The 15,760-nt window shown below is 33.1% G+C and overlaps 1 protein-coding gene across 7 annotated transcripts in view; it reads left to right on the top strand.

Moving 5' to 3' along the window:
• Positions 1-15,760, top strand: part of FCHO2 (FCH and mu domain containing endocytic adaptor 2) — a 145,332-nt gene that overhangs the window by 79,991 nt on the left and 49,581 nt on the right. For all 7 annotated transcript variants that reach the window (XM_056824738.1, XM_056824741.1, XM_056824740.1 and 4 more), the window contains exons 9-11: positions 5,876-5,920; positions 8,257-8,329; positions 11,042-11,066. In XM_056824738.1, the coding sequence (XP_056680716.1) occupies positions 5,876-5,920; positions 8,257-8,329; positions 11,042-11,066 (143 nt within the window). The remainder of the gene's footprint in view (positions 1-5,875; positions 5,921-8,256; positions 8,330-11,041; positions 11,067-15,760) is intronic.

The following is a 15,760-nucleotide window of genomic DNA, read 5'->3' on the forward strand; positions in this document are numbered from 1 at the left end:
TACTTTAATCTCCTACTTTCCTCATCAGCACTTGAAATTTTCTGAGTGGATGACACTGGTGGCAAAAGTAGATTTCTAGGGTTTAAATTTTCTTTTCTACTCCTGATTTCTAACATATGGATTTAATTTTGATTGCTTTGGAGTTGCTGACATAGGCATTGGTGAAAAAAATTATATGTAGCCTTTTGGATAGAGGTCTCATAAATAAAATATAGAGAGAACTTTGTCATTTATAAGAATAAGAGCCATTCTCCAATGGCAAAATATATGAATAATTTTCAAAAGAAGAAATCAAAGCCATATATAGGTATATGAAAAAATGATCTAAATCATTACTGACTAGAGAAATGCAAACCAAAACAATTCTGAGATCATCTCATACCCATCAGGTTGGCTGAAATGACAAAAGGGCAAAATGAAAAATGTTGGAAGGGATGTGGAAAATTGAGGTCACTAATACATTGTTGGTAGAGCTATGAATTTGATCCAACCATTTTGGATAGGAATTTGCAATTAAACCCAGAGTTATAAAACTGTATATATCCTTAGGCCCAGCAATACCACTGCTGTTTTCCATGGAGAACATGTAAAAAGGAAAAGAACCTATATATTCCAAAATATTTATAACAGTTCTCTTTGTGGTGACAAAGAACTGGAAATTTAGAGGATGCCCATCAATTGAGGAATGACTAAACAAATTGTGATATGTTATTGTGATGTAATACTACTGTGCCATAAGAAATTATTTGCAGGCTAATTAAAAAACAAACTTGGAAAGAACTATATGGGATAATGAACTGCAAAATGAATAGAACCAAAAGAACATTATACAAAGGTACAGATTTTTAATACTTGGAAGAATAACTTGTGAAGGTAACCTCCAACATGTATGTATGTGTATGTTTCATGGATGATGATGCCTTTGATGCAGGGAATAGAGGGAGGGGCTGAAACATTTGTAATTCTATTAAAAAAACAGAAAAAAAATAAAAACAAATTCAGCCATCAACAAAGAAGAAAAATAATAGTGGGGAAGTTGATTTCAGTAGTGGTAATTTTCACTAGTAACCCTTTATTCTTTAATACTCTCTTTTTGTCATCAAAACGTTAAAAAAAAGTTTTATTCTATCAGTTTTATTTTCTTGGAAGGTTTTTTTTTGTTTGTTTTTTGTTTTTTAAACCCTTACCTTCTGTCTTGGAGTCAACACTGTGTATTGGTTCCAAGGCAGAAGAGTGGTAAGGGCTAGGCAATGGGGGTCAAGTGCCCAGGGTCACACAACTGGAGAGTGTCTGAGGCCAGATTGGAAACCAGGACCTCCCGTCTCTAGGCCTGGCTCTCAATCCACTGAGCCACCCAGTTGCCCCCATTTCTACTTCTTTAACTTTTGTGACAAATAACTTTTCTCCCTAATATTACATAGGTAATTGGTATTTTGGAAAAACAACAGTGATTAAAGACTTACAGAAAAATGATCTCCAAAAGCAAAATCAGACTGGGAAGAAGGGTGTAGTAGTGGAAAGAATATTGGGAGTCAGAAGACCTGAATTTAACTTCAGCCTAGTTACTTGACCTCAGTGAGCCTCAATTCTTCATTTTTAAAATGAAAGGGTCAACAAGGGAGAGCTGATCTGCTTTTCTCTCTGGATGGAACAGACATCCTCAGAGAAGGGCCTTTCACCTCTCTGAAAACCTGCTGTCTAGGAAGTCAAAAGATTCAGGGAAAGACCATCAGTCTCAAGGGGCTCTTGCAAATCCTACCTATAAAAAGATTTTACATTGTAAATAAAAATGCAGCCATATTTATACTTACCTTCATTTTCTGATTTTTCTGAAATGCATGACAACTTCCAATAAGCTTTCATTTGTTCTGCATTCCTATGGTAAGAATACAAGAAGACTATTTTTAAAATATTTTAAGTTCAATAATTATAACAATAAATTTAAGTTTATCATTATAGAGTGGAAATGTGTATATATTATTACAAACTGATAATATTCCAAAGCTAAGAAAAAATACAAACTATTTATCTTGAACTGAAACCAATTAAAAAGAGAAAAGGGCTCAGAAACAAACATAAATCTATCATCAATTTGAGACAGTGTGGCATAGTCAGAAGACCTGGACTTCCATCTACTACTGTGTGACTCTGGGCATATTAGACCTTACTTAATCCCTCTAGGCTTCAGTTATTCATCTGTAAAATGAAGGGACTAGTCTATAAGGCTTCTGAGGTTCATCTTTCAGCTCTAAATCTATGGTCACATGATCAGTAACAGGAAAATAACGTACAATCACATTCTTTCTGGTCAGTAGGCATCATTTGGTTTGAAATACAACATATTAGAATTCCTTTTCCAAATTAAAAGCAGGATGAATTCTCTGCCTAAAGAACCCAACTAAAGGAAGATTATTCTGTGTTGCTGCCTTCCACCTTCACCACTTCACTAGTTGTCCAAGGCCTGGATGCTCTCAGCACTGGCTGGAGTCACTAGTCCTTTTGTGACCACTGCTTCTGAAATAGTGCCTTCCCCTCTTTGAATGACTCCTTTCCCCATTAGGTCACAGTTGCCCCATCTTGGAAGATTTTTGATGCATTTTATACACAACTATTTTATATGTTTCATTGGGAATCAAAATAGATTATTTTGAGCTGTTGATTTTCTTAGATTTGTTCTCCCACCATTTTGTTTTAAATTTGACATATTTTTCTTTAGAAAATAAGCTAGAAACATCATCAGCTGATAGGGAAAAAAGTTTGTTTGCTTGTTTACATGTTGAATTGACCTTTGTGATTCTGCATAACATCTAAGCTCTTACAACAGTCATTTGTTTTGACAGGAGGATTAATTGAGGCTAAAACAGTTGAAATTCCACTTGTATCAAACTGTTCATTAGGAATTGCTTTCTGGTTTTAGTACTGTCAGAAAAATAACCTGTCCTCTTGATTAAATAGCAGAATGATAGTCGGTCCACTGATTTTGAGAGAAAGGTTGAATAAACTTTCTATTTCAGAAACAATTCAGAAGTGACACACTGTAAGGAAGGTCATAATGTGCATTGATGTCCAGCTGAGCAGCTGACTGGCTCTGAGCCAGGCACGCCAACCTCATCACTTGAAGCAGCATGTGAAGCAGATACATTAAAAAAAAAATCATTTTATGCACAGTTTAATGTCAAAATGAATATTTTTAAATCTTCAAAATCAGAAATCAAGAATTGTCTATAATTATTTTTATCCACAATAAATATCTATGTGTGCAGATAAAAAATATATTCAATTGTAAAATTGTTTTGTTCACATATTAGATTTTTCCCTTCATATTCAGTTGTGTAAGTAGAAGAACTTTTACATTTGTTTTAAAAGTGATGCATATTTTAAAAAAAAGATTTTGTAGCACATTTAGTTATATTTTCTTTATATAAAAAGCCTTAAATGTATGCAGGCTTTGATAAGAGGCAGAATATAGCAGCCAAAATGATGAGGCTGGCAAGTAGATTTTTAGAAGGAAAGTTTACAGATTCACTAATAGGATGACTAGGAGGGTAGGGTGGGGTGACTTTAAAACTGTTTAAAATACAGATGAGTATTTTTTCAGAAAGGAATGAACACAAGAAAATGAGTTTCAAACATATTTGCAAAGTTTGATTAAATTTAAGGAAAAACTTGACCATAAAGGCCAGAAAATATCAAAAACTATTAGGAGAGTTTGTAGATTCCATCCTTATTGATTAATTAAAGATTATATTTCATGGCTACTGCTGCCAGGGTTATTTATGGATAATATGACAATTATTTTCTTTAAGAATATACAAAGAAAAAAACTATGTTGTGTATTAAAATCATGTAGATTAATTTCATATCTTTTATGTAATTAAATTATATTCATTTGGTTAGTTTTAAAAGTGGTTTGCATTGAAAAAAAGATTTTGTAGCATTTAAAATCATATTTTCTTTATAAATAAAAAAACTTTAGATATATACTAGGCTTGATAAGAGGCAGAATATTGCAACCAAATGCCAGTATATCACAGTAATTTTTTACTCAACCTAGGTTAAGTTCTTTCAGTCTTTGGAATTGGAATTCCTAGACTCATTCAAACCGTGCTCTTGGAACTGGTAGGAAAGCTTCTTCTGGGGTGGTCTGCCTTTACTTTAGGTTTATTTGACCAAATAGGGTTAGTAGTAAGTAATATTAAGTGGAAAAGTTGATACTATGAAGTTGCTAGAATGCAGATAAAATGGACAGAATGTGCTATGTGACTCAGAGAAGTAGCATTTTGGTGTGTGATCTGCTCCAGTGACACTTATCCAGTCCCACACACACTTTTTCCTCTGGAGATGCTATTTTAAGGTTTTTTCTTTCTATAACATATGTCTTTTTCTAGGTTGGTCCAATAAAATTGTACAAATATAAAGTTTTTCATTGTAAAGTATATATAACTTTTAATTCTATCATACTGTCTATCATATCATAATTTAATGAATTTATCAACACATCAGCACACAGCCATTCATTGATACAGCTTTCTAACCAAAAGGGCATCATCTAAGCTTACTGATTAAAGGCATTTAATCATTGCTCATCTCCACAATTGTTTAATAATACCTAGTGTTGGAAATTGCAGCATAGACATCAAAATAGATCTTTGAATTTCTTTTTTATGCTACTTTTCTTTTTAATTTCTTACAGTTCATATTATTTTGAAGTACAAGCAATTTCTTTTTTAAAAAATTAAGTAGTAAAGGTATTGGGATTATGGATTTAGTGCTGGAAGGGAACCTTAGGGTCATCTAATTCAATCCCCTTATTTTACTGAAGAACAGAAGCCCAGAGGTTAAGTGACAGTTCATTCATTAGAATTTTGCTTGTCAACTGGATTATTTGAATTAGATTCTTCTAAGAAGGTTCATTTCAGTCATTATTACTCATCACTGAATGGTCCTCTGTTTGAATTTTAATAGTATCTAATTTTATATCTACATTTATCAGAGAGGAAAGAGATTTTAGTAAATATTCTGGTAGTCAGTCTTTTTCTGTTAGCTAATTGGCTAGTCTTTATAATAAACCTATAAAGAAGCATGCCAAAGAATTTGCTAATGATTCTTTATCTGATATCTTAGCAGAGAATCATTAGCCTATGTTTACATTCCAAGTAAGCTAATTTCTCATTATCTTGACATAATAGATTTTTCTAGTGATCATTGAAGAGAAACCATTTTCATTTTTTCCACAGATTTATTTGAATTTTAGTAGTTTTCTATTTCATAGAAATTAGATAAATATTGTCAACATTTTTGTATGGAATCATATCTTTTGAAAATTTATTTTTATAATGCCCATTTGTGAATATTCCTTTCAACATTTCTTTGTTTATAAAAAGGTTTTAAATAAGAAACCATATAATATATTTTTATGTGCAGTTGCAAAGCATTATATAGAAAAGGATTTGGAATTGAGAAAAAGTTGGAATGAGGGGACCAGTTAAGAGATAATTGCAATTTCCCAGACACAGGGTTTTGTTGTTGTTGTTGTTGTTGGTTTAAAAAAAGAACAACAAAAAAGCTTTGTAAAATCAGTCAACACATTGGCTCTCTCTGATAATGTATACAGTATTCCATGCCCATAAACTCCTGTCTCTGCCAGAAAAGAGGGAGATTAATTTTTTTCAGTGCTTTTCCATGATTAAATTTGATCATTTTAATTATGCATTATTTCACTTGATTGCTTTATCTATTTAAATAATTTCAATTATTGTATACATTGTTTTTTAATCCTGTTAATTGCAAGTTACATCAGTTTATATGCTTGATCTGCTGTGGTTTGATTATTATTTTCCACTAGGCTACTAAATGTGCCTTTTTTCAACCCTAGGCCTTATTGAATTTGAAGAATGTGATGCTGCTAGTGTAGTTGAAGGTAAGTTTCAAATGATGAATTATGTTATGATTTGTAGATTTAACTGGTTAATATCCTTTAAATATTAGCAACTTGATGGTCTTGATATTGAGCTGATAATCATGAAGAAGGATTAGAATATCAAAAGGGTAATTAAAAATCTGACCTCACTTCTCTAACTATGTGACCCTGGGCAAGTCACTTAACCCCCAGTTGTCTAACCCTTACCACTATTGATTCTGAGAGAGAAGATAAAGGTGTTGTTTTGTTTTTTAAGGGCAGTTAAAAATGAACAACCCTAGCAAGGGGCTTTTTTAAACTGAAAGAATATTTCAACCTTATAATAAATGCACTGACATGCTATGAAAATTAGGAGCACCATATCTTTATTTACTCATAAGTAGGTCTTTGGGTTGCTAAAAGAAAACATTAATTTGTTGCCCAAATATGATATATTTTATACAATTAGATGTGTTGTATATATTTGCCTAGACTGTTGAACTTGGCGTCAGAAGACCTGGGCTCCTATCTTCCCTTTAACACTGTCAGCTACTTAACCGTAGTAGAATCAGGTTTCTTCATCTGTAAATTAGGGATGGTAAGGGTTACTATGGGACTCAAATGACAGTACATTTGTAAAGCACTTTGCAATCCTTTTACTACTCTAAAAATGGCAGTAAAATAGTATTTCTAAATGTACACTGTTTTCTTTCTTCCATTGTAGCAAAAGGTATATTTTAGAATTAACATGTATATAGTGAAGTTATAAAATAACTAGTGCATAAATTTATAATAATATAAAATCTTTACTGTTTTCTGTTTTAGTAATATGGAATTGTATAGTTTGAGGAAGCACTGAATAGCAATCAAGAGACTTGGCTTCTAGTCCAAGTTTATGGATCATAGAATAGGAAAATCATCCAGCCTAATTCCCACTTGGATCATGGTTGCTTTCTGCAACATTCTTAGTAAGAGGTCACCCAGACTTTATTTGAAGATTTCTAATGAGTACACTTCCTAAAGCAACCCATTTCGTTTTTGGATAGCTTCAATTGTTAGCAAGTCACTGGACCTTTCAGCTCCCCATTTTCTCATCTGCAAAATGAAAATAATAACTAGCACTAGCTTTACTTATCTCTGAGGGGTATGATGAGGATAAAATGATAAACATATGAAAAGTCTTTGAAAACTGTAAAGAATTATACAAACGTTAGATTTAAACTTGTAAGATGTCATATAAGTAACATTACATAAGTAATAAGACCTTTCCTCCTGAAGATCATAAGTCCTAGGTCCTAGATTAAGTTGATATAATAGATTCTAAAGAATGTTAATTTTGATATGGAATAAAAATATGAGGAATCAATTGACTAAGAAAAAGAATGTTGATATTATTGCTGATTTGTAGTTTATGATAGTGGTGTTGAAGAACAAGGGTAATATCAGTTTTAGCCAGTAAGTTCATTCTGCTCTGTGCTATTGGCCCTTGACCCTGGCCAGCCATTCTTCAAGTACATATAGACATAAGAGAAGGTAGCAGGGCATGGGTATGAATGAATTGGCACAAGTTTATAACTACTGTTAGAGATAACTACTGAATGCATGTCTTACTGATTATTGGTCAATACTGTCACCCTAATATAGTGACGGCAATCCTTTTAGGGATGGAGACCCCCCCCAACACCCAGACTGCATGCAATCTGTACCTGCCCCTCTCTCCCACATGCTGGATATACCCCATACCCCCATACACAGGGGAAGGAGAAAGCACTCCCATTGTGCTGCTGGATGGAGGGGTGGGTGAAGTGAGGAATGTCCTCAGTGAGTATAGAGGAGAGGGGAATGGCCTGAGCGCTTTGCTCCCTTCCAGCTCTGCTGACTGTGAGCTTCCCACCTTACCCTCTATGTGCTTCCATTGGCTGCTGAGCAGAGGTCTGGGGGATGGGAAAAAAAAAAGTCATCAGGTAAGGTGGAGAGGGGGAAGGGAACAGCTCAACCTGAGTCCCTCAGCCTTTCTAGTAACGAATTTGGTTGGGAGGGATTGGGAGGGAACACAACCGAGTGCCCACAGAGAGTGCTCTGCATGCCATCTTTGGCATCACTGCCCTAATATATTCATTCATGAATGAAGATTATTATGTAGTCATTGTATATACAGACTCTGTAATGATCAAATCAGTGATTTTCTTAGAAAAATGATAATCTTCAACAAATGTTCTTTCCTTCTCACATCAGTACCAAAAGCTTTAAACATAAAGTATGTGCTAAGAGACATGAGATATTAAAATAATTTCTCTGATCAAGCATCCAGTAAATAAATCTTCATTCTCCATTAACAATAAACATTCACTTGACAGGGATAAAGCCAAGAAAAAGAAAGACTTTCGCTTTGCCAGGAATAATTAAGAAGGAAAAGGATGCAGAATCAGTGTAAGTATTTTAAATACATTTTCTTCTGTATTTTTTATAAATTCTGCTCCTTTCAAATTTAACTAAATGTCCTTTGTTTTTTCCCTAGTTCATAAAACTTGGTGTGGCTGAATTAGTGTTACACTGTTAATGTCTCCATGCAGAAATAGGGAGATGCCCTCCCCCTAGTTTATGAAGGTGGTGAGAAGTGCTGCCTGTTAACACAGCTTGTGAGAATTTTGCTGGTGCTTCCTACCCTCATATGTCCTCCCTCTTGTCATGGAATTTAGGTTTCTCCCTGCAAGTTGCTTCTAGAGCTAGGATAATCCCTACTCCTGCTTTCTTCCTATTGCCTTGGGTTGGAACTAATACATTTTCCTATGGAAAAGAGGTTATTGTTTGTGATTAAGTTTAATTAAGTAGTGGGAGATATTTTATGACCTAAACAGGTCTTTGTGGACTAGCCTGGGAGCACAGCAGTCAATCAAAAACTGTTTGTTCACTATTTGCCGGGTAATATGTTAGTCCTGGGAAAACAAAGGCAAATAACAATTCCTGCCCTCAAAGAACTCACATTCCAATAGAGGAGACAGCATGTAAATAATATATCTGTACATACAAGATATAAACAGTATAAATGTGAAAATTTTAAATGGCAAAAAGAAGAGTTTATATTTGACCCTGGAAGTAACAGGGATAAACTGGAGCTCATGGGGCGGGGGGTAGGGGTGGAGGTAGGGGAGTTGATGATGAGAGGGGCACATGGGAAGTTCTATGCTTTAGGAAAATCACTTTGTCCTCTGAAGGAGAGATTATGTGCGGAAACTAATTAGAAGACTATTTCAATAGAAGTTATATGAATGGAGAAGAAAATCTGTATAAGGGATGTCGTGGAAGTATGTATAGAGCGGGCAGATGGGTGGCTGAGTAGATTGAGAGCCAGGGCTAGAGACGGGAGGTCCTAGGTTCATATCTGGCCCAAGACACTTCCTAGCTGTGTGACTCAGGACAAGTCACTTAACCCCCATTGCCTAGCCCTTGCTGTACTTCTGCCTTGGAACCAATACACAGTATTGATTCTTAGATGGAAAGTAAGGGTTAAAAAAAAACCTAGAGAAAAGAGTATTCGTGGGGAAAAAAATACTCTACAGTAGCAGGTACTTCAAATCAGAAAGCATTTATTAAGGACCTTCTATGTTCCAGACATTACAATACACTGAGGATACAAAGAATAGCAAAAAATAGGCCTTGCTTCAAGGAGCTCACAGTCTTAATGGGGGAAACAATGTACAATTATGTTACAAATAAGACATACACAGGATAAATTGGAGATATGCTGAGAAAGAGAGCAAGCGAGCCATGTGTAATGAAGTACTTGGAACATCTGCTTTTAGGAGGTGGAAGGAAGTGAATTCTAGGCATGGAGGACAGCCAGGAGAAATGGAGAGTAGTGTCTTGCACAAGGAAAAGCAAGGAGGCCAGTGTCATTTGATTGAAGAGTACATGGAAGGAAGTATGATATCATTAGATTTTAAAAGATAAGAGGCCAAGTTATGAAGGACTTAACATGCAAAATAAGAGAACAGACACTAGAATCTTAATTTGATAAGTGTGAATTAAACAAACCTGAAAGGAGACGTTTACTGAGTGATAATGGTAGCTAGAGAGTAGCATTGAGAAGCAAGGAGTCTCTTCAAATCTCCAACTTCTGCCAATAAGTTACAAGGGAATAGGAAGTGCAAATGCCACCAATACTGGTTATTTACTGGAGTTTATAATGTCTGTCCACATTCATTCCTTATAATCCTGGACAAAGGACATGTAACTACTCTATTTGAGATTCTAGAGACAGCCAGCAGGCTCTACTTTTAAGCTGTAGGAGAGGGGAACATGACCAGAGACCACTCTTGGCTTAGCTACTTTCTCTTTATAGACTTCCTAGTTCTGATTTTGGCCCTACTCAGATAATCCTGTATTTAGTTTTGTGCATTTTCCATAGTAGAATGTAAGCTCTTTGAAGACAGGAAAGCTTTATTTTTGTATCCTTGGTGCCTAAAATAATGTCTTATACATACAAGTTGCTTAATTAAAGCTTGTTGAATCTATTCTATACTATAAAACATTTGGTATGTAAAATAAGTGACTGTAAATTATCTCTTTGGGAAAACTGATTACAGTATTTTCAGGTACAGAGAGCATATTAAATGAATAGACTTGATTAAAATCCACTTAATTGCTCTAAGACTATTAGCTTCCTCAACAATGGAATATATTACAAGAGTGTATTCATAGAAGACAAATAATTTTTAATGGTATTAAAGTTTTGTTCTGGTCAGTTAGGACAAATTTTGTTTGTATATTAATTAACAGATTTACAGCTCAAATGAATTAATGTATATAAAATGCTTTTTGATACAGTGCTACATGAATATTGTTATTTATTTCATTTGCCTTGATTTGAATATTAGGGAATTAATTTTAACTGATTAAATCATGTCTGAATTAGAGTTTTCTGAAGATTCAATCTTTTTCATTTCTAGCCTGACATATTAAGATAAGTTTTTATTTAGTGTTTTAAAATTTTTTGATAGATTAATTACTTGAAATAATTGAATTGAATAAAAAAGGTCTACATTTAAAGTACTCTTTAAAAAAAAGCTGAAAAATAATTAGTAATTAATTCTGGAATATGAAACTGCTTAAGAAGATTTTTTCTTTTTTCTTTTTAAATAGGGAATGTCCAGATGCAGATTCAGTTGTAAGTAAATATCTTTGTAGTATAGATGATGTAAATTAATTATTGTCATGAGAAAAGACAAAGTCACTAACTGCATTGTATTAATTTTAATATTGGCTGAATTTCATGTGTAATGATTTTATGGTGGCTTCTTTGGTAAGTACTAGAGTCCTTTCAGCTTTCATTCTCAATAAAGTAGAAAGTATGTTGAGATGTTACTTATGAACACTTGAAAGCTGCTTTTATTGCTTTTTTCTTCCCCTCTTAAAAAGCCTGACAGATTCTTCAATCTAATGATTATATTCATTTGTTTTCAGATCTCATCAGGCCATAGATTTTTATTTTTATCATAAATTAATTTGAGTTCCTTAAAGATTAGAATTAAGAAAAAACAACTACAAAACATGGTCTGGTTTAATAACATTTGAGGGGTTTTTAATTTTATAATTTAAACCTCATTACATAATTCAAAGACTTTAAATGAAGCTATTTGTGGCTACAGTAAGAGAATAGGTTTTCTAAAACAGGTTATCTGTAAACATTTTAAAAACATGTTAGATATTTGTGGGGTACCAATAAGAATAAGGGCCTTCGTGCCTTAAGTTTTTGGTTTCTGTTGATACCTACTACTTGTTTTTTATGCTTTTAGGTTAAAAAAATTCATCCTTTTAGTCTTATAGAAAATCTAATTTTATTTGAAAATAAAGTTCTAATGGACTTCTGTTTATTTTTCAGGCTTTATTTAAGGCTTGCCTAATTGAATTATAACTTGTTTTTGTTTCATATTTACTTTCTTAAATTGCTGAATAAACAGATAAAAGATTATTTGGGTGGCAAATTCAAATGGGGTGGGGGGAAAGGACATGGCCTCTGACTTTAATGGAAATGATCTGTGACAGCAGGAGCGTTAAAAATCACTGGGCTGAATTATAATTATGTTAACGTGATTTTTTTCAGTACTTATTCCTCTGACTTAATAATTAAGGAAATATTTAAATGTGTCTGGTATTTCTTTTAGATAGTGTGATTACCAAACTTTTACACATTAATAAAAACAGAGCATTTTATAAAAAAAATAAAATTTTTATTAAAATTGGTAATGTTTGTTTTTTAATAGTTTGAATTTTTTTTATCTGAAGAACATTTTTCAGTATATACCAATATAACCTAGTTCAGAGTTTGTATTGATGTTTATAACTCATCCAACTGCTTCTCACAGTTGATAAATCTTTATATTTATTTATTCATTCATTCATTCATTCATTTCCATCTGGAAATGTTTAGTAATTTCTAGAAAAATCATGAGGAATGTGTGTGAATTCATTCGGTATTTTTCCAAGTCATTTTGGGGACATTTTTGTTTGTCATATTTCTGGAATGATACTTTTTATACATTTCACTTTCTAATTGATGAAATCTCTGATAGTTTGATTTTTGTACTAACCATCTACCATGATACTTTTTCTTGCTTCTTAATAATTCAAAAGTTATTTATATATATGCAGCCCCTCCAATGCATACAACTCTAATGGGCAGAATCAGTTAATAGCTAATTTAGGAGTAGAAATGTTTGTGGGTGTTAACTAGAGGGGCCTCTCATCCCTATCATTTTCACATACTACTTTTCATATAACTGTAGAAGCCTATTTAAATTACAAGTAGCATCATATACGAAAATTCTGATCCACCTTTATGCAGTTATGTGCTTATTGCAGTATATATCAGGATCTTTAATAGATACACTACACACTTTAAATCTGAATTATGCACTGCCTTTATTGTTGTGTTTAAAGGATGCATTAAGTTTTTCATTGTGGTTGCTAATCAGTAATAAATTTATAGATTTTAATTAAACTTAATTTACCAATTCGATTTTTTTCTTCCTATAATGATATCAATTGTGTGACTCTAACATTTTACTTGATTCATTTTATTTTTTTAAGCATAGATTTAAGACTTTGTTTTATTCTCTGATTCTGTCTTTTATTCTCTTCTTTTGCCTGAGGATTTCTAGATTGGAGCTTTTCACGTGAACATACTTTTACTTTTTCTTTGTTTTTGCCATAGAATGTTGATTACATGTTTTTTTTTTGTATTTATATATCTTGAAAGGAAAGATCATTAAAAAACGAGTGAAATTTCCATTATGTATTCTCTACTTCATTATTTCCTTATAGTAGAAGTGTATATATTGAAAATTTTATTTAGCATAATGCTTTCTACCTTGCAGAGATGATAAATTGTCATATATTTTGTGTGTGTGTGTGTGTGTGTGTGTGTGTGTGTGTGTGTGTGTATGTATGTTTGGAAGATGTTAGTCTATTTCATTGTTTCTTCTTGATAATATTTATATCCAAAGTAAGCATTAATTACACCCACACACAATGTTAAAACAAATTTTTCTATCCTCTCTAATTCCAAAACTAGCTTCTAAGGAAAGTTAGTAGATAATGAAATTGTCATGCTTATCAAAGAATTAATAATTAGTATTATTTTGGTGTAAGTAGACCGTTTCTTTTTTCCTTTTCTTACTTTCTGGCTTATTAACAACTCTTAAGACAGAAGGACAAGGGCTAGGCAAACATGATTAAGTAACTTGCCCAGGGTCAACTAAGAAGTATCTGAGCTAGGTTTGAACCTAGGTCCTCCCAACTCCACACTGATAGATACACTGTTTTACCTTGCTGCCCTAGGCCTCAGTTTTTACTGTAATGTGTTTCTAGAAACTATGCCACATTTTTCAGAAGAAATGACTACATAAGTATCCAGAGATAAATTTCTTATGAAAGACTCAATCAAGTAGATGAATGGACATATACCAGTTAGAATCTATATATTAAGCATTACTGTGTTTCATAAACTGTGCTAAGTGCTGGACACAAAGCTTAAAAGCTGGTCCCTGCATTCAAAATACCATATATATATATATATATATGAATATCTCCAATTACTAGTAATATACTGATTATAACAAATATTTGCTGATAAATTTATCTACTTCTACAGCCTAGAATGTCTTTTATTGGAATGATCTTTCTTTTTAAGTGCCCAAGAAAATTGGAGCTGATGACTTCTTTTTCTCTTTATAAATTTCTATAAGCAAGCAGAGGTAATGAAGATCATGATGTTGATTTTTGCACTAAAAGTTCTTTGGAAAGTCTATAAAATGTGGGGGTATTAGTAGCACTTACCCCCCTGCTTGTCATGAAGATCATATGAGCTAGTTTGTAAAGTATATTGTAAACCTCAAAATACTATATAAATGATAGAAGCAGCAGCAGCAGCAGGAGTTATGGCAATCCAATACTTGAGGACCTCTTAAGAACTTCAGTTGTGAAGGTTTGGCTCTTGAATCTGAACTTTTATTTTCTTCTATTTTTGTTCTTTAATTCTTTACCCCTCACCTAACTCCAAATAAATCAGGAAAACCAGTATCAAAGATAACAGTGATGGGAGGGAGGAAATTAAGTCACAAACTAGAGAGTTTTGTTCTATGATGTGTATTTGGAAGAAGGAATGATGAGCTAGTAATATTCCTTCACCTTCCTTTACTTAGTGGGGGGTGGTGGTATCTGTGAATTAATTTGTGTGGAGATAAGCCAGTAGGATTAAAAACCCTAAAACCAACTATTTTCATAATTCATTGCCTAATCTCATAAATCTAGGGGGGGTTCTCTTGCAAAGGTCATTTTGAGTAAACAAAACCATGTGATATATTTAAATTATTGGAAAGTAGAAACTGCCTGGATTTATTTACTTTTTGAGCCTTTGACTAATAATTTTGATTATGAATACATAAATGCTTCAGTGAAAAGAATGAAATTAACCAGGGATGCAAATTAAAGATGTACATGTCAGATAAAAAATATACAAATATCACACATTTTCAGCCCACAACTTTACCTGTAATTTCTCACATAGTTGCAGAAGTTTCTTTTTATCTGCATTAACTTCTCCAACCATTTAGCATTTCAATTTCATGCAGTTCCTTAGTTCTCTTTGCTGGATCAGGTTTGCTGTCTATCTAGAACTTTTATAGTCATCTACTGGATTCAGGAGACTTGGGTTCAAATTTTGATTCTAAGACCTTGAGCCAATTATTTAACCTCCCTCAGATTCAGTTTCCTTATCTGTAAATAATAATACCTGTACTGTTTACTTCAAGATCTATTTTAAGACTTGAATGAGATAATATGTAGTGATATATATGTGTATACGTAAAGATCAGTTATCATTATTATTATAGTATAGTAGCAATTAGTAATCGTGGTAGTAAATAATATCACTATCTCCTTCTGGGGTCTAGAAAGAACATCAGAATTCAAACTTGGGTTCAAATGCTGATTGTCACACAATATCTGTGTGACCTTGCACACAGAAGCACATGCAAAGTTCTTCAACTCTGGGCCACAATTTTTAAATCTATAAAAAATGAATTGAACTAAATAACCTTCAGACCCCTTCCAGTTCTAAGTCTGGGTTCCTGTCACGAGTCTTGACCTTTAATTTTCTTCACTTGTCAGTTTGAAATTGGTTCTGCTTTTACTGCTCCTTTTTGTATGGTCAAAACGTATAAAGGAACCAGCTTAAAGACTCGAGGAGCTATATTTTGTTCAACTTCACCTGACCTTTGTCACAGTTTGATGATCCTTTTATTTTATTCATCTCTTGTTAACTTTCTGACAAACTTCCTGTTCCTGTTCTAGTGTCCATTT

This window comes from Monodelphis domestica, chromosome 3 (genome assembly GCF_027887165.1).
Source record: "Monodelphis domestica isolate mMonDom1 chromosome 3, mMonDom1.pri, whole genome shotgun sequence".
In the NCBI taxonomy this organism is placed as follows: Eukaryota; Metazoa; Chordata; class Mammalia; order Didelphimorphia; family Didelphidae; genus Monodelphis; species Monodelphis domestica.